Source organism: Mytilus edulis, chromosome 11, assembly GCF_963676685.1.
Source record: "Mytilus edulis chromosome 11, xbMytEdul2.2, whole genome shotgun sequence".
In the NCBI taxonomy this organism is placed as follows: Eukaryota; Metazoa; Mollusca; class Bivalvia; order Mytilida; family Mytilidae; genus Mytilus; species Mytilus edulis.
In genome coordinates, this window is record NC_092354.1 from 18,653,990 (window position 1) to 18,674,259 (window position 20,270).

Genomic DNA, 20,270 nt, shown 5'->3' on the forward strand with positions numbered 1-20,270 from the left:
TTACAGTTGTGATATTCCTGACTTGCTACATGCATTTTCTTAAGTAGAAAATGCTGGATTAACCCTGATATTAAAGCTATATAAACCTCTCACCTAAACGGTCTTTTTTTTTGGCGTATTTATACTTTATTTATTCGAGCGTCACTGATGAGTCTTTTGTAGTCTGGCGTACGGAATTATAATCATTGTATCTATGATAAGTTTATTTATCATATTTATCAATCCTCCTTTTTAAGTGTCGTCATAGCGGCTGAAAAATAAACAACATTGGTTTCCCCCCACATCGTAGCAAAACTGGAACATTACAACAATTATTTCAGATTTATGCATCACTGTTTACAAATATTTACAAATATTTTGTTAAAGTGTATCATATATAGTAATATTAACCCAGTTACATACCCGTGAAGAAATGATTTATTCTTTTAACACAGATCCGGTATCATCACCAAGCTATTTGTATATCATTACTACAAACGGTTGCTCTTTCAAGTGCAATGTTTATTTTTCCGTTGCTGTAGCGTTTCTCTTTAATAAACATGATAATATAAAAGGCAGTAGAGCTGTTAAAAAGGTGTAGTTAATCTATCGAAAACCCATGTAAGTACAATAATGTTTTCTTCAAAATATGTTGTTTTAGTCTGAACGGATCATGTTAGTTAGTATGTACAAATTATCGAAGTTTAGTTTAATTTATGTGCCATTGTCAAAAATTCTCATGAGCCATATCTCCATTAAAAATCGAAAAGCGAACAGAAAAGGAAAAATAATAAATGCAAACTCAAGCGACATCTAATTTGTTTTTGTAGTGCTGATTGCAAATTTTTTCAAAAAAAATTAAAATAGCAGGTTTCTCTTTTTAATTGATATAAAAAGTAAACATCAGGTTACCTAAAAAAAAAAGAAGGAAACACTTGAACTCCAAAAGATTCGAGATCGGCAGGATAAGCGTCTGCTGCTTAACATACTAGTACTAGCCCATCTGCATTTTATTCAAAATATAGCAATCGGAGAGCCGTGGTGTAGGGTAGTGTATCGGACTACTAACACAAAGGTTCCTGGTTCGATTCCCGTTCCGGGATGAAAATTTCAGGGACTGAATTTTCGACTCTCCCTTGACACCATCTGCGAGTATGGTCTTGGGAAACGATGATAGTCCGTCGGAAGGGAACGATAAATAGCGGACCCGTGTTAAGAGAGAGCCCTATCTCTTGTACGTTAAAGACACTTGTAGATTTCGAAAAAGAGCATGCTAATGCGACTACAAGGCAGCACTCGCACCTGCAAAGTGGAAAGGGATAAATATAAGTTGCAAAACTTGTTTCCCAATCCACTATTCCCAATCCTTTTAAAAAAATATGTTTGAACTAAACAATCGGGAAAGGGACGCAATAGGTTAAATTACAGTTCATATACATATTTAGTATGCAAAGTTATTAGTAAAGGCAACATAAGTATACCGCTGTTCAAGACTCGTAAATCGATGAACAAAAAACGCACTCGTATAGTATCGGCCAGCCAATTTGCGATAATGACCGTTTAACCTAATAGTGTCGCTTTCAGTTATAACACGTCTAAGATTGAAACTAAATATCTAAGGAATGATACATGTCATCAATATAGGAGGTGTTTGTTTTATTTAGAGCATCACTGATGAGTCTTTTGTAGACGAAACGCACGTCTGGCGTAAATACAAAATTTTATCCTGGTATCTATGATTAGTTTATTGACCCCATATTATGTTATAAGGATTATTCGAGTATGAGAAACTACGGTGAAAACAAAATGTTAGATTTAGTAGGCACACCATACAAGCGGCACTTTAGGAATCAAAATCTTATTTTAAATGAATAAAAAAAAGTAGAATAGCAATAATAAATAACTCCAAGGAAAATTCAAAACGGCAAATTAATTAACAAATGCCTCAATCAAAGCCTCAAACACGCCAAACGAATGAAAAACAACTGTCATATTCCTGACTTAGCACACAGGTATTTACCCATGTAGAAAACGGCGAACCAAAAATTTGCCCAAAATATATGTTGTCAGTTTTATCTTAAACAGACAACATTATAGCAAACTACTTTCGAGTAGAGATGAACAAATAATATTAGAAAACTCTTTTCTAATTAATATGTAGGTAATGAAAACATATGTAAAGTAGTTTTTATTTCTTTCCCACATGTCAATGATTTTATCTGTTTTTAAATGTTAACTTTATAACATTTAAGTTATTATTTTCTGACATAATTTACTGAATCGATATGTTAATATATGTTGCTATACAAATATGTGATGATAATTTTCTATATCAAAAAGTATATGCACAATCATATTTTAAATGCCAACCTTAAATATATATATAACCAGCCAGATCATGATATTCATCCTAGCATATAAAACCATGACAAAAATTTGTCGGGGTATTTATACAAATAATAAAATATTTTTCGTGTAGTACTGATGCCATGTCAACGGAAGCTGTCCTAGGACAACGGAAGTTAGGACTGTCCTAAGACAGTTTTGTTGTACATCATAATACATGTCTCACACACGTACCATCCTTAATATGGTCATAAGACCTATATTTGGACATATCTTATGATTTTCATTCCCTGGCTGGTTATTTGGAAAAGGAATCTGTAATTAATCCTCTCTTATAACAATCAGCTGATTGACAGACACGATGGCACTTAAAATTTAATAATTATATTTGTTTGAATTGTTTTACGCCCATCTGTACGATAAACTTTAGATCTTATTTTACTCTTTGATTACTTATTTATATACTTACTACTTTTATTTTAAAAGACGTCATTGTTCTAAACTTATTTTGATCGTTTCATTTTTCAGCATATACTTATTGGTTCCTAAGCTTCGCAATTGTTTATCTTTTTAGACGCTGTAAAAATGGAACCAAAGGTAAAATATTTATATACAGTTAAACCTGGCTAAACCGAATCCTGCATAAACCGAAAACCTGTATTAACCAAACATGTTCTAAAGCACCGTCATATCAAATTATATGCTCTGAGAACCTGGTGAAATCGAACATCGACCAAAACCGAACAAAATATTCAGTCCCGAAAAGGTTCGGTTAAAACAAGTTTCACTGTCTTTAACATAACATGCATTCTCAGGGGCGTAGCCAGGTATTCAGTCAACTGTAGGCACAAATCGGCAGTGGGTCTGGGTCTCAAGGCCCCCAGCAGGTCCAGGGCGGAGCCCCCCCCCCCCCCCCCCCCCCCCGACGGAAAACGGTTTTCAGCGTTTTAGCTGTAAAATTTTATGTACAAAAATATTAAATTTACTAGTTATTTAATCATGATAATTATAATATACAAGATAAAAAGTTCGAAGAATTATGAATTATGTACCATAACATCAGACTGGTGAATTAAATAACGCAGTATAATTGGAAATATAAAAAAAATATGTACAATATGCATTGCCCAGCGTAGATCAGCGTATGGACTATCCCTTTAATTAAGCAGTACACCCTGTTTGGTATTATCATATCTAATTCCGTTCTGATTGATATATACTTTAAACTTAATTTATAGTACATATTGACGATCCTTCATTAAAAAATAGGCACGTGAACACTGATCTTACTATATACAATAAAACTATCCTTTTGGCTAGACATCAACCATCAATCTTTTGAATCTTAAACCTTCACTCAAGCCACACAAACACATACACACAAAGTCGATGCCTAACAAACTTCAAGAAATTCGTATTTCTTTATATCCTCTACTGTAAAATCCCTACCTGCTTAGGAGTTTAAAATAATTGTGGGCTGGCCATTACACGCAGATCTGAGACTAAGAGTACTCAAAATTACTGGAAGCCAGTTGATTGATTGATTTTTAAACATCTAGTGTCAAATATCTATGCAAGTTCAGGACAAAAAAACAATTTTACAATAACTACAACTTGGAGCTAGGACCTGTAATAGGTGTCGTTCAGGACGAAGGTCTGGAAATAAAAAATGCCATGCATTGAAAAATGAGGGATTATTGGATAGGCACCGAATTTTGCTATTCAGTAGACCAACTACGAACTCCTCAAAGAGTTGCATTCTCTCTACAACTAGGCATCGGATTTAATGTCCCTATTCTGACTAGACCTAATTGCGTATTTATACATCCTGCACAGCCAAACGGACGACCAACATTGGCAAGTCGGGTGAAGACATAGTGGAAAGCTAGTTGAAAACTAACAGCAAATAATTAAAAACTTCATGTGTCTAAGTTGAGGTTCATTCAGGTTTTTATTGATAGTGAAATGATCTAAACCAAAGCTCTAGTTTATAGTTTCTATATAAGGTAAAATAGTAAAAACATTCAATTCTATTCAATATTCCATTCACTAAGGACGAGAGACTAGTGTACACATGACATTCGATAATTAAAGAGTTTTAACAATTTCACTGGCTTTCTTCTGCAGATAATGTTGTTTATTATTTTTTTTAGTAAAAAAAAATATTTGTGAAAAATTATGTGTAGGCACGTGCCTAAAGTGCCTAACGGCAGCTACGCCCCTGATTCTGACATTGGACTCGGACTTTTCTTAAACTGAATTTACTGTGCGTATTGTTGTGCGTTTGTTTTTTCTACATAGGCTAGAGGTATAGGGGGAGGGTTGAGATGTCAAAAAAAACGTTTAATCCCGCCGCATTTTTGTGCCTGTCCCAAGTCAGGAACATCTGGCATTTGTGAGTCTTGTATGATTTTTAATTTTAGTTTCTTGTGTAAAATTCGGAGCTTAGTATGACCTTAACTAATAATTATATTTGTTTAGGGGTCAGCTGAATGACACCTACGGGTGTGGAAGTTTCTCGTTGCATTTAAGACCCATTGATGGCCTTCGGCTGTTGTCTGCTCTATGGTCGAGTTGTTGTCTCTTTTACATATTCCCCATGTCCATTCTCAATTTTATTCTGCATGCTGTGATGGACATATAAATGAATAGCATTGCTTGTGTTAAAGATTTTTTTTTTTTCAAATTGAAATGATTTTGCATTGTGTTTAACTATTAGTATGCATGATTCCAATATATAACTGTTGGAGGAAATTTTTAGTTAACGCTCTATTGTTGTCTTTGAACTCATTGTAGATAACTCTTTATCAACACAAGAAATTTGGAGGACGAAGCAAAGAATTTACCAAATCCTGTCCAGATTTGCTTGATGCAGGCTTCGATGATATGACGTCAAGTGTTAAATGCGAAAGAGGGGTGTATGTTAAACTATCAAACTATTATTAGAATCATACACACACACATACATATATTTAGAATGTATAGACGCGAATTGTATTAGAAAAATTAAATCAATCAGAGAATAATTGAAATTATTTTCAAATACAAATTTTATTTTTCAGTTGCATTACAATTATTTGAAACACTAAAATACAAATAAATCAGATATTTCTTATAAACAAAACTTATTTTTTCAATGGAACTATATATATATAATATATTGACAAACCTTTTTTTCTTTCTTGTATATGCCCTAGTACTTGTAGCAAAGAGATAAAAATACATAGAAAAAACTGATGTGGGTATTCCACTTATATATACAATTTCGTTTAAGGTGGTACCTAACACTACAGGGAGATAACTCTGTAAAATCAGCTAAACGTTTTAATTACGTCGTGTTGTTAATGGAATATTAAGCTTCTCAATGATCAAAATCAGTGTTTGTCAAATTGCTATATAACCAGTGTAATTTTTCTGACAAAATGGTTGGTTCAATTTTATTGAAATTTTTATATTTTTGTCAAAGGGTCAAAGTCAACGCTTTGTCAAAATTTTATGAAAATTAAACGAGCCAAATTCATTTTTAATAGTGAAAGTGTTGGGTACCGCCTCAATCTTCTGTTTTATTTTAAATGTTAAAGGTGGATACTGTATCAATTTAAGAACTATAAAGGACGTATATGTGTTATAGAAGAAGGGGAAGTTTACGACAAGTTCACAAAGTATTTCCAAGACAGAGCGTCATCTTTAAAATTGCTAGATGACTACGTATGTATACTAAGTACTTTACACAACCAAAACGCACTGTTGTAAACAAAACTTATTATACAATAAATAAAATATCAAACAAAGTTCAGATTATCATATCAACGACTGATTACCAAGCACTTCACGGGTGCCACATGTGACGCAGGATCTGCCTAACTTTCTGGAGCAACAGAGATCAGTCTTGTGTTCTGTTGGCCTTTTTTATTTTAGCAATTGTGTTGTAATAAATATGGAGTTGTGATATGATTGCTGCAGTAAGATAACCCTCCACTAGAGACCAAATAAAAGAAAAATAAACAACTATAGGTACCACAAATGTACATAAAAAGAATACAGAAAAATAGGCAAAAACATAAAGAATAGAGAATAATAGGATGCTGAATTATAAGTCATAGATTGATGGGCAAAATTAACCCTCATATAAGATATGTGATTGCAGATTTATTTTTAGAATTTCACCGAAGAGCCAGAGTGTACAGTTTATGCTGATACTTTTAACGGGCGGTCTCTGACATTCAGTGATGATGTAGAGAACCTTAAATGGTACAAATTTGATAACAAAATGTCATCAATTGAGGTGAAAAGTGGCGCGTAAGTATCTGTTCTGCTCGTAGAAATTGATACATCCCGCAAATGTGTTTTTGTGTCATGGTCTTTTTTTGTTAACATAAGTTTTGTTGTTCATAGGGATTAAGATTATATCACAACGCTGACTGCTGTACCATAATTTTTGAAATTTCATTTATTATATGTCTATTTGTTTTATTCACACATTTTTATAAGGTTAATGGAATTATAAACGACTGTCATACACGTGGGATGTTTAGCTTGCTTTTGACCAGGAAAAATCATTCTACTTAATGAAATGCATGTACCATGGTCAGGAGTATGACAGTTGATTCCTATTCGTTTGATGTGTTTGAGCTTATGATTTTATCTAAGTATTGCTCTGATAATAACTTATTTTGACAATTGCCTAATATAAAATATTAGTCGCTTAATATTTTGAATTTGTTTTATAAACTACTTGATATCTACTATGATATAATATTGGATAAGAATAAACGTGTCGTATATGAAGTTATTCTCTTCATCGAAGTGTGAATTTTATTTGCATAACCTCTTGGAGAATTGTACGTATATAAACTTGAATGCCTGTGTACATAAATGTAAGGAAATATGTAGATCTTATATTTTCAAATTGTGATTGGCATCCTATAATGGTAAACAATATGAGTTAGGGAAAATGATGACATTTTGATTAGTGGTTAGTGTCTGGTGAAATTTAACAAGGAAAATAATGCTTGATAAAGTTGTTGGAATCGAACATCTATAAAAAAAAAAAAAAAAAAAAAAAAAGAAGATGTGGTATGATTGCCAATGAGACAACTCTCCACAAGAGACAAAAATGACACAGAAATTAACAACTATAGGTCATCATACGGCCTTCGACAATGAGCAAGGCCCATACCGCATAGTCAGCTTTAAAAGGCCCCGAAAACAATTCAAACGAGAAAACTAACGGCTTTATTTATAAAAAAAACAAGAATGTGTCCAAAGTACACGGATGCCCCACTCCCACTATCATTTTCCATGTTCAATTGACCGTGAAATTGGATAAAAATATAATTAGGCATTAAAATTAGAAAGATAATATCATAGGGAACATTTGTACTAAGTTTCAAGTTGATTGGACTTCAACTTCATCAAAAACTACCTTGACCAAAAACTTTAACCTGAAGCGGGACAGACGGACGAACGAACGAACAGACGAACGAACGAACAGACGGACGGACGAACGAACGGACGCACAGACCAGAAAACATAATGCCCCTCTACTATCGTAGGTGGGGCATAAAAATGAAGCTTGCATTCACCATCATCAGAAACGATACAAAGATTGTAAGGGACGACATCAAAAGTTCAATGAAGGATAAAAAACTTAATTCACATAGTTTTTTCACTGATCCCCCCACCCCCTCTTAACTTAATTTGGGGAAAATTGATTGACCCATATAGATATATGTAAAAATCAATGTCGGATAACCAAATCTTGCAGCCGTTCAACCCCCCACCCCCAAACTATTTGAATTAAGTTTTTTATCTTACATTGATCTTTTGATGTCGTCCCTAATGTATAGATAATTGTTTTGTTTTTTTGCACTAGATGGGTTGGATATCAACATCCAAACTATGCTGGAGATCAAAGTCTGTTTCTGAAAGGGAAGTATGTAGCGTCTGATAAACCTAATGATGAAGGTGGGTTTAAGAATGACAGGATTTCATCATTTGGCAAGATAATGTTGGTAAATATCAGATTAGATTCGGTTTTTTTTATCACAAATTCTTAAGTTGATCACTCATTTCTACACCGATTTGTTTTAAAAGCACGAATATTGCAGACAACACATGCAACGACCAAACGTAAACATTCGTAAAGACAAACACGAATCGGTACACCTAAAAAATAAATTTTGAGAAACGTGAGCTTAATAAAATGTTTTCCTTCCAACAAAGATCGAGGTATTGTCGTGACAACAGTTAACAACATAATTTGATTCTTTGTTAACTTCAGCATTACATAGTACACATATAACAACAGAGAATAATTGTTGTGGGACCAGCTGAAGATCGCCATCGGGTTCTGGAAATTCTTTTGCTACGTTGAAGTCCCATTATTGACATTGGAATGTTTTCAACTCTTTGATCGGGTTATTGTCGTCTTGACAAGTTTTGTACCTACGTATATTCGGTACTCTCATAACCGTCATTGCTACCTTTATAGAAATCATTTGCAGGTTCAGTCCACCATTTTCTACATAAGGAAATACCAGTACCAAGTTGTGCTCATTTCATTTCACAAGGGACTTTCCTTGTATTTCGGTATTTTTGTGTTTATTTTTTTTTTTCATTGTTAAAGAAACCAGCAACTGAAGGTAATATGAAGTTGCTTCAGATTGATTATGACTTAGACAGAGCAGATATCATCAGGACCCCCACGTCTGTCTTCAGCTGGACTCAAGTCAATAATACCTCAGTGGAACAGACGGTGACAAAGACTGACGAAATAACCATAACAAGAGAAGATACGTATGAATTTAGATGGGACAAAGCAGCTAAAATATCAAGTAAGATATAAGCAAAATTAGAAAAATAAATACCATGAACCAACTTATTTTCACTGATACTTTATTTTGGGTTTAGCCCAGATAGTCAGCTTCGCTACGATTAAATTTTGCGATTTTCTTATTCATTTAATGAAGTTTAAGGAAAGATCGAAATTATACATATTCGCGTTATTAAGCCCCACCTACGATAGTAGATGGGCATCATATTTTCTTGTCTGTGCGTTCGTTCGTTCGCTAGTCCGTTTGTCTGTTCGTCCGTTCGTTCGTTCGTCCGTTCGTCTGTCTCGCTCCAGGTGAAAGTTTTTGGTCAAGGTAGTTTTTGATGAAGTTGAAGTCCAATTAACTTGAAACTTAATAAACATGTTCCCTATGATATAATCTTTCTAGTTGTAATGCCAAATTTCATGGTTCACTGAACATAGAAAATGATAGTGCGATTGGGGAATCCGCGTACTGTTGACACATTCTTGTTTTTCTAATTGTGGACGTTACGAATATAAATCGCTCGCCGGAAAATCAGTTGGTTTACCATATACTTTTTTGTGCTTTTATACATGTGGTGAGATTCGAAAAAACTATTGAACAAGAACTATAAAGTTGATGTGTCGTTTCCCTTTTATTTCGAATCATCAGTTAATTACTTTCATTATTACAAATTTGATAATATCTTTATTTTCCTAAAAACTTATTAACTTGTGAAAAAAAATAATGTAACAAAGAAATAACAACTCTATCATTAAAATGTCTCATTACAGCAACTGTGAAAGGAAATGTTGGAATTCCATTAGTTGGCGAAACAGAAGTCAGTATTAGCGCTGAAATGTCTGTTAGTATGGGGCGGACTACAGGAACAAAAAAGTCAAAAACTGACAAATGGATTGCAGAGTATCCTTCAAAAATTCCCCGGTATTCAACGTATGTATAATTCAATCAAATGTAGATATACCGCATGTCTGGCAAAAATTCAAAATTCCAATCATGGTGTGATGACTTTATTCGGATGAAATTGATAATTTGAAATATAATTGTAGAGTTATGATTACTGTTTTTCGAACAAAACAGCATAACTCAACATCATTCTCTCCGTGACTAGCTGTCGAAAGAGAAATGTTTTCCAAAAAAATAAGTAATCATCATTTTGCTTTGGTATTGGTTCAATGTCAGCGGAATATATCTATCTAAATGCTCAATTTTAGTCAATTAGACTTTACCTGGTAAACAAATATTTGTGTATGAAATTGATATCATGTTCTATAATTGCAGAGTTACGGTAACATCGAAATTAACCAAAGGAAATATCAACATTCCATTCACTGCCGTACTGTATTATGGAGATGACACAGAGCGCACAATAACAGAAAAGGGCGTGTTTTATGGATGCCAGTACTTTGATTTTCATACTGAATTCAACGAATCAAAAGTGCCAACTTAAACATAACATATCTTTCGTAATTTTGCAAAGGGTGACGAGAAATGGGGTTGAGCTTCATAGCTATATACTTTTTGCAATTGCATATGCGAATAAATAAGTAGATTTTCTTTTTGCATAAGTGAAATACTACCTTTCCAATTTATGTGATATATTTTTATATTCTTAATTTTGATATTTTATGTTTCTGTTTTTATATTTTATGTTTTTGCTTGACCCATGTGGGTGTAATTTACAAATAAAATTATATATTCATTTTTATTGCCTATTCTTGCATTTAGGATGTACGGGCGAGTATCAACAACATATAAAACTAGACTGACTCAGAAGAGCTTGTGTCGCTCACCTGATTCTACTTTGGTTTTGGAAATCATGTAAAAAATGGTTAAAATCATAACAGATACCCTAATAATGATCAGGTCAAATTGGGTGTAATACTGGCTCGTAATTTAGTCAAAAGCAGAAGACTTTTGTAAAGTTTATAGATATTACCAATAAATACATTAAAACTTAGGGAAACTACTTTAAATGGACAATAACCTTATTTTTCGCTCTTTTTTTTCTACATACATAGTTTTCTCGTTTGAATTGTTTTACATTGTCCTTTCGGGGCCTTTTATAGCTGACTGTGTGGTATGGGCTTTGCTCACTTTTTGAAGGCCTTACGGTGACCTATAGTTGTTAACTTCTGCGTCATTTTGGTCTCTAGTGGAGAGTTGTCTCATTTGGCAATTATACCACATCTTCTTTTTATTTATATATAATGACAAATCAGGTACATGGTAACAACACTTGGTCAGGACCACAAAAGAAACGAGAGAAATCCGTTAGCGCCAAAAAATCGTCCTTTTGCGCCACAACCTTTTTCTCCAATGCTACGTTTCCGCCATGTGTTTTTAGAATACATAGTATGATCGTTTGCGCCAAAATAAAATATACAGTTGCAACAATTCCAAAAAAAAAATGACTTGCATCCTCCTTTATCCGGGATAGGAATTGGTAGTTTGCGCCGACGGAGTTACAAAAAATAAGTAATTAGAATTCATTTAATAGAATACTTTAGAACATAAAAATATGTACAGTCAGACAACATATTTTAAATTATATTAAAGGCTGGAATTTGTTACTCACTACGCACATAAAGTCTCTCTGGCTGAATTCTCCTTTTGTATATTTCTCATACTTTTGAACCTCAAATGTTTCCTTTTTTGAGACATGTCTACCTCTTACTTGGCTTTTTTTTAAAACTTTTTTGGATTCGAGCGTCACTGGTGGGTCTTCTGTGGACGAAACGCGCGTCTGACGTAAATACAAAATTTAATCCTGGTATGTATGATTTACTGCTGCTGCATGGGTACTTTGCAAATCAATTTTATGTAGTAGCTTATAGCTTCACAGTATTGTCCAAAAACACAAAGATTGGAAGACGTGATGCACAAATTCATTGTAATTCTTGTGGAATGCATCTGCTCCGCTATTGGTACATGTTACGGTAGATGGGATTTGAGCCCATACGGATTGGAGGGACCAAAGCATTATCATAAAATATATTGTTATTATTAATGTGTATGATAAAAAATTTTGATATAAACACATATTTCATAAAAAATATAATCTATAAATATAAACTTCTACTCACAACAAAATCGTGACCCAACAATTTCGGTAGAAATAAGTAGAATATCGATCTTCCTAAATTGTGTTCTGTGGTAGGAAATTGTTGAATTACTGGTTTATTTAAGAACATATGCATTTATAGTCGTTGTGGTCAGCGATACTATTATGGCTAAAAAGGGGAGGGGCGTAATCATAAGAACTAACTATAAAATCAGTTTCACACATTTATTTGCTCTTTTTTCTTTCACTTAACATGGCAAGTAACGGATCACTAAAAAAATCAGTACTACAGATTGGACGCTCATAATCAGTTGTCCCTCGAGTATACGGGTAACTGTGGATGTTTTTTTTTTAATCATTCCAACCATTTTAATCTCTTCATATACAGCTGGTGACATAATTCAAAAGATAGTTTTGTAACTAATATCTGTTAGTTTTTTTTAAGTAAAAAGTTCCCTGAAATTCGAGCAGTTTAAATTCAGAGGCAGAAAAGATTCTTAGCTTCATAAAAGTTCACACCACTTGTGCTTGTTACAATTCTTTCTGTACTATGTAGTCCTAGTTATACGTCTGTAACAGAAAAAGGTTCGTGCACAGTCAAGACGTGCAAATGCAGAAAAAGCTATGGTGCCATATTGAAGTCGTTGAAATGTCAAACTAAGCATACGCACAAGAATACAATTTGCGATGAAAACTAAGATCATCTGACTGTGGCATTTATATTTAATGTTTATGTAGCCTTTGAATTATAAAAGTAATACATTTCTTTGTAACCATCATTTTTTTTTATGATAGAGTTTATTGTATTATCGAAACGTTTCTAATGCATATTTGAAAAAAAAAACTATATGGTCCCCAGCCGGACTCATTAATGGTCACTAATATGATCTAGTATAAAAGTCCCAAAATGGCCCAAATACTCATATGGTCCGGTACGTTAATAATCAAACGAGTATTTACTCATATGGTCCGACCATACGCGTATCATGAGTTGACAATATGAGTATACGCATATGGTCATGACGATACTCGTATGGTCCCAATACTCATATGGTCAGGATCATTTATATTATACCAATGTGGACCTTATTTTCGCAATTCTATATGTGTCTCTTCATAGTCTACAACACTAGACAACATATGTTTTTGGGGGGTCTAGAATAGTTTAAAGTTTAGAGTTTGCGTCAAGCTGGTTAAAATTAGTATAAAAATTCCGAGTGTGCCAAAGGCCGAGATTGTTTTAGGCCGACTTAACCAGCGACCGGAAGTAGCTTTAACCAATTAAAATTATAATTTTGGATTGTAGGGGAAGTTTGGAATTTGCCAAATAGTAAGTAAATACGTAACAAAATAGCTTTTATGAAAACATATTATTCGATGTCGATTGGAAATATATACCTTTGATATCAACATTAGAATTTTAATGCCAGCAAGTTTGGATGGCCTCCATTTCCCGAAGTCTGAGCCACGATCGATGAAATTTTAATTTGTAAACAAAGCCGCATTTATAAGCAAAACCAGTCTTTGCTCTTATGTATCATGTATGATTTACAATGTATTCCAATAACTTACTCTTGGTGTTTATTTCTCATTGAGGCAGGTAAACATGAAAATTAAACATATCAACAGGTTAAAATTCCTGCTACATCTGGGACCATCATCATGATCATACAAATGAAATTTAAATGCTGTGAAATTAATATGAGGCAGGCATTACCTGTGAATGGGGACGAAGTCTATGATTTAAAAAAAAAAATCAACAATGTTTAAAAGAGAAACGGAAATACCGTAACGTTTCCTATTTTGGTGTCATCAGGTAACATTTTTTTTTTAAATGAATTAGTATTAGTTCCTTTCTTAGACTGATTAATATAAATTACTTCTTGGCTTCATAAAAGACTGTAATAATAATATAAATTTATTTGGCCGAAAACATAAATCTTTACATACATGAATTACAATAATATAAAGAACAATTACCAATACATATACAAATATTAATACTTATTCAGTTAAACTAGAATAATATAAATTAAGGCGGGCCACAAAAATTTAATATCCGCCACATAAGTTACCGATGCATAAAATGCAAAAATAAAATAAAATAAATAAACTAGAAATTTGACAAAAATAAAAAAAAAAGGAGAGGGCGGGTGGGTAAATTTCGATCTGATTACTCTAACGTATTCTAATGTAATGACTAGGAAAAAGAATTCACTTTAAAACTAAAGGTGGAGTGAACACAATTCGAAATCAGTTAAGCGAGAATATCAAATGATCGGCCAAAGGGGGGTAACTAGAACATATTTCGCATCGTAATTACTAGTTTTTTTAGAAAAAACAAACCAATTACTTCTTGGCTTCATAAAAGACTGTAATAATAATATAAATTTAATTGGCCGAAAACATAAATCTTTACATACATGAATTACAATAATATAAAGAACAATTACCAATACATATACAAATATTAATACTTATTCAGTTAAACTAGAATAATATAAATTAAGGCGGGCCACAAAAATTAAATATCCGCCAAACTAGCCCGCCAAACAAAACCAAACAAGTTACAGATGTGGTTAAACCCAAGAGATGTAACACTCTCTTGAAAGTTCAACTCCAAGCAGGAAGAATAAAACACTTCTTCAGCTGCTAGATCTACTTAGGAGATACTCACGGAAATCTCTCCTAAAAGTAGAGTACCTTAAAGAGACATATATACACTAATGAATCCAAAGGATGAAACACTCCCTTGAAAATTCAAACACCTAAGGAATGAAACACTCCCTTTAGGCTAGCCTATAAAAACTAAATAATAATAATGACATACATGAAGACAAAATACAAAATACTAAATTATTTACATATGATTAATAGCATGCTGGAAACACTGGCGCAATTCATATTGCCCAGCTTCATTAAGGTGAAGCCCACCATCTTTAAAAGCAAATAATGACCTTACTGGAATGCCTTTATGAAAAAATCTTTTAAAAGACCTAATATAGCTTAAATTACTCTTAGAACACATCCTGCTCAATTCTAAATTAACACTTTTACACTTATTACCTGTATAAGAAAAATCAACAGGCCTTGGCAGAATAGAAGATATAAAAATTTTAATACTTGATGAATAAGATTTGATAGTAACAATAAGTTCCCTAAAATCAGCAATAATTTTGTCAACAGAGTTATTAACTATATCATTCGTACCTAAGTGAATAATAATATGAGAATAGTTAGCTAAACATATATCTCTACCCTTAATCATGTTTCTTAAAGAATGTATCCTGGCTCCTCTGACCGCGACCAAATCCATGCAAATTATGTCATCCAAATATTTCCCTATAGAATCTGTAAAAACCAAAACCTTCTTACTGGTCACAACTTCTGAAAGACAATCAAACAAATTTTGCCATATTTCTAACTACAGAAATTTTATCCTTCATAGAAAATTCTAAATATATTTTATAGGCATCGCTTGCCCAGTCCCCGTGTAATTGAATAAGATCACTAGGTACATGTGAACTAAATGCAAAAGTGGCACCACCTCTCCTAAAACTATGTGATGAATATAGATTAGGATCTCTCCCTGTCTTCAGAATAACAGATTTCAGCTTTCTCTGGAACTGACCATAAGTGACTGGTGTCAACTTCGAATTCTTACTTATAACAAAGGCAGGGGAATCATGAGATGCCGGAACTTTACTACACATATGATTATACGCAGAAACCGGACAAAGGACAGAGCCAGGGATTTTAACCAACGGAATCTTTAATCTTCTTTCCCCATGTTGAATAGTCTTAGTCCATTCAAAAACAACTATAGCAATATCGTTAACAACAAAGACTTTACCTCTGGTCAATTGCTTATTCTTGTCAAATTGAGAACAAGAATCTGGAACTAAGTTAGATTTCCTGGACATCAAGAAAAAGGCAAACAAAAAAAGACACCAATATACACAATCAGAACCATCTTCTAAATTAAAATGTACCACCATCTCTAATAAAATATCTGGTGAAATGGGTAAAGCTCTACGTGGCATATGTGACTTGGTTCGTGACAATCCTTTAAGCAGTAATTTATAAACAAAACTGTCTAAGTGTGGAAAAGAGCAATCCAACATTAAATGCATAACTTTTACACCATTAATATAATTCTTAATAGATTCTACAGATTTAAAAGACCGACTGAGAAATTGTGCATAACAACAAATAGTATTCAAATTTGCAGGAATAAAACTCATATTAAAGTACGTGCAAAATAGTAAAAAGGCTCTCCATTGGACTAATAAGTTTTTCTTCGATCCTAGCGCATATGCTGCTCTAGTAGAAACTTTAACATCCTCTTTTAACTGTAATAATTCTAAATCTGAAAAGCATTCAAAAATTTCTTTTATTGGCTGTCCAATGCTTGTTCAAATATAAACTTTATCAACGTAATTACCACTTATGCGAAAATTTAAACAAATGTTCTTCCGCACTAAACTCTTCTAATGAACCTGATACCGCATTATAGAACAATGCAGCAAATTTATCCGAAGTATGCCATCTCGATAAATAATCAGGTAACCTATTGTCAGTTCCTGCTAAATGAACAGCCCTAATCTCAAATTCGTATATAGCAGCAATGTAGCAAAGTTCTCTCAGACAACACTGTAAAAAGGTATCTCTGGACTTACCAGTGTTAATTACAGTAACAGAAGTAATGTTATCGCACAAAATACGAATTCTCTTTCCCCTGAAGCACTGCGCCCACAACTTTAAACATACTATAATAGATAATAACTCGAGACAGTTTATATGTAGATTAGACTCCATAATAAATTCTGGAAAAACTTGATGAAAGAATTTTCCACCAAACCAACCACCGCAACCCGACAAGCAAGCGTCAGAAGAAAAAACTTCGTCCGGTATCGACCATTCCTCTATCATCATCATTGATATGCCGTTGTAATGAGGTAGAAAATTGACCCACCACAATATATCATTTTGAACATAACTAGGCACTACAATATAACCAGTTTGATCGTAAGCTGATCTAAGCCAATTGAGCAACCTGCTCATAAATATATGTCCAGGTCTAACACAGCTCGCCATAAAATTTAATTTCCCTACCAACGATTGAATATCGCGTAATTTGGCAGATCTCTTGTTTGTCCAAAAAAGTAAAATTTCCTGAATATCTTTTAATTTATCGTCAGGAATTTGTAACAAAAGTTTACTAGTATCACATATTATCCCCAGAAACTCCATCCTAGTACTAGGAGAAACTGCCTTATGAGACGATTCTTCTAAACCACAGGAATCAAGTAAACGCTTTAATTCAATATATGCCTTATCGGCTCTGTCAACTGATTCCACCCCCGCAAAATCATCTAAATAGTTTACTATATCAAATCCCATTTGCCGATACATGAAAGCAACTGCATTTGTAACACGCTGGCAAATATGAGCAGCTGATCGCAAACCCATGCTGAGGACTCTATCGAAATATAAATGATCATTCCATTTGTATCCAACTAAGTGCACATCGTGTAAGTCAATGAAAATTTGTCTGTAAGCCCTACTCAAGTCCCGTTTGAAAATAAAACAGTTCCGACCATGCTTTTTAATAAGCTCTACTAATGCATCAACATTTGGATATTTTAAATGAACCTCATTTCCTAAATAGCTGTCTTTGTCAATATAACCGTTGACAGCACCCCCTCCTTTTACACTTAAGTCTAAGATGATCCTCCGTTCCTGAGAACCTTTTTTGGGAACACTATTCAGCGGCGAAATGACAATATCATGAGAAAACGGATTTACGTGAAACGGTCCTAATACTGCTTTCTTCTCGATTTCTTTTTTCAAATATTTCTCTAAATCATCCGGGAACTCGACCGCTCCCTTGTGATTTTGAACGATCTTCTCAGAAGAAAATTCAGTACAATTTTCACAACCAATAGGAAAACCGAATTCCAAAAATTGACAAATGTTCCTATCAAAATAATCTGTTAACATGAATTTGAAGAAGTCTATATTCAAATGCGAAACCACTGGGATTTTACTATCCTCAAAATTATACTTCTGCGAACTCATAATAAGTTCGTGATCCGACACAGATCTTTCTAAAAACTCAAACCAATGTTTATCTAAATTGAGTACTTCTTTGCAAACTGAACAATTTGAAAAATCTCTATTACCTTCATATACTACCGTATTGGAACTAGAAAAAATTTTACGTGCTTGATTTCGTTTCAAATATTCAGGATAAAAAATTTCAGCGTCAGGATTCATCGGAGAAAAAGATATATCTAGTCATCCAGACTTTGGAAAATTAGGACAGGAGTTAGCACATTCAGGATGACTTAGTTTGCTTTTATCTTTTTTCCAGCATACTGCACAAATGTGCTGAACTACTCTCTGCTGACCTTTAATGAAAGTTGTATGTGACCCTTTGTGCGTACAACGGTTCCTATTAAAAAGAGTACAAAACCAAACCTGGTCATCCTTATTTTCCGACGACTTAGCGGGAAAACTCGATGTTTTTGCTTTAGGCACAATATACTGAGTAAGAATAGGAACTTCGATAGACGATGGATCATCATCCCAGGACTTCTGACCTAACTCAATTTTGCGTAACCACGCAGCATAAAAAGATAGCAGACCTTTCCAAGAATAAATATTGCTATAATATGTTATCTTCTTTAGTAGATTTAAACGACCTGACCTCTCTTTTTCTGAAATGCTTTTACTTGTAATTATCTCCAGCTCACCTGCAGTAAAAAGTTTAGGATCTAAATCGTTAAAGGACACAGACTCGTTAACGAATTCATATTGAAGAGCAGATTGGGGCCAGAGCAATTGAGTTTTGACTTTGTCGGAAGCCTTTGCTTTAATTCCGGACTTGGTTTTCTTGTTTTTCTTCTTTTTCTTTTCGTCACAATCTGACTCTGAATCGGAACTATCCGAAACCCTGATACAATCTACTTTCTTTTTTCCCTTCTTAACAGTGACAGAGTGAGATTTTTCAGATGAAGTACTAGAAGACGAATCAGAATCAATTGTTTGCTCAAGAAGACCTAGCTTTGATAACTTCTTGTCTACTATTTCGTTTAATTTTTCAAATTGCCTAAGTTCATTTAGTGAAGGGTCTTTAATTGATTTTTCCCGTAAAACCTTCTCTTTACTTTTGTCGCTAGATGTCGTAGCCACTTTCTTATGTAAAGTACTTTTACTCTCACCTTTCTCTTTTTCTAACTCCTGCTGTTTTCTCTTTAACTCTTCCTTCAACTTCAACTTTTCGTTTTGTAATCTCTGTGATTTTAAATCATCTTCTGTGCTTTATAACTCCGCCCTTAAACATCTCAACTCCTCGTCTTCAACATCATCTTCATTGCAGGATTTGTCTAGACTGAGGGCTGCCGCCAACTTCTTCTTCGCACTGCTTAGAGATTTTTTCTCGTCCCTCACGTCCAACTTCCTTTTAACACTGCTTGGATCTTCAAGTTTCTTCTCCTCTTTGGTTTCCCCCGCATCTGGGATCCCGTACTCCGATAGTGACTTATAATTCATTCCATGGACGTCTCTGCGAGGTCTGTCGGCCATCGTCAAACTTTTAACTTCAAACTTCTAACTCTAAATTTCGATCTGATTACTCTAACGTATTCTAATGTAATGACTAGGAAAAAGAATTCACTTTAAAACTAAAGGTGGAGTGAACACAATTCGAAATCAGTTAAGCGAGAATATCAAATGATCGGCCAAAGGGGGGTAACTAGAACATATTTCGCATCGTAATTACTAGTTTTTTTAGAAAAAACAAACCCATATTATTCAAAGTCTCATGTAAACAAGATCGGAAACGGAAGTAGATTTCTGCGCAGATCCAGAAATTCAAAAACGCGACAAAAAAAAATTGAATGATTTTGAGTTCATTAGTACAATAAAAAAAATTTCCTGATTTTTTTAAAAAATTTTGTTTATTGAATTTTCTACTGTAATAGGATTTTGTATGTGTACAGTATATTAGATTAGATTAAAGTCTAGGTAAATTATGAATATAAAGGTTCATCAAAATG

At 33.7% G+C, this 20,270-nt stretch overlaps 2 protein-coding genes across 5 annotated transcripts in view; both read left to right on the forward strand.

Annotated features, from left to right (window-relative positions):
- Positions 1-504: 504 nt before the first annotated feature.
- Positions 505-10,845, forward strand: LOC139495267 (epidermal differentiation-specific protein-like). 2 transcript variants are annotated; one of them, XM_071283544.1, is made up of 9 exons: positions 505-600; positions 2,900-2,922; positions 5,122-5,243; positions 5,907-6,033; positions 6,485-6,624; positions 8,201-8,339; positions 8,954-9,161; positions 9,917-10,076; positions 10,425-10,845. In XM_071283544.1, exons 2-9 carry the CDS (start codon positions 2,911-2,913, stop codon positions 10,591-10,593), a joined length of 1,077 nt encoding a protein of 358 aa, XP_071139645.1. In that variant the 5' UTR covers positions 505-600; positions 2,900-2,910; the 3' UTR covers positions 10,594-10,845. The 2 variants fall into 2 exon arrangements, with proteins under 2 accessions (XP_071139645.1, XP_071139644.1); XM_071283543.1 differs by lacking the exon at positions 505-600 and having other exon boundaries at positions 2,851-2,922.
- A 2,592-nt stretch (positions 10,846-13,437) lies between these two features.
- The window catches only part of LOC139495280 (sodium- and chloride-dependent GABA transporter 2-like), a 73,275-nt gene continuing 66,442 nt past the window's right edge, over positions 13,438-20,270 (forward strand). For 2 of the 3 annotated variants that reach the window (XM_071283579.1, XM_071283580.1), the window contains exon 1: positions 13,439-13,537. The gene's annotated coding sequence lies outside the window, so the exon portion shown is untranslated. Of the gene's footprint in view, positions 13,538-20,270 lie in introns of all 3 variants that reach the window. The other variant, XM_071283576.1, reaches the window with a different exon arrangement.

Bases quoted from the DNA above. Each gene is read 5' to 3' on its own strand.
- LOC139495267 (XM_071283544.1), top strand. The intron at 5,244-5,906 runs GTATGTTAAACT...TAAATGTTAAAG, and splicing joins GTTAAATGCGAAAGAGGGGT to GTGGATACTGTATCAATTTA. The intron at 10,077-10,424 runs GTATGTATAATT...CTATAATTGCAG, and splicing joins AAAATTCCCCGGTATTCAAC to AGTTACGGTAACATCGAAAT.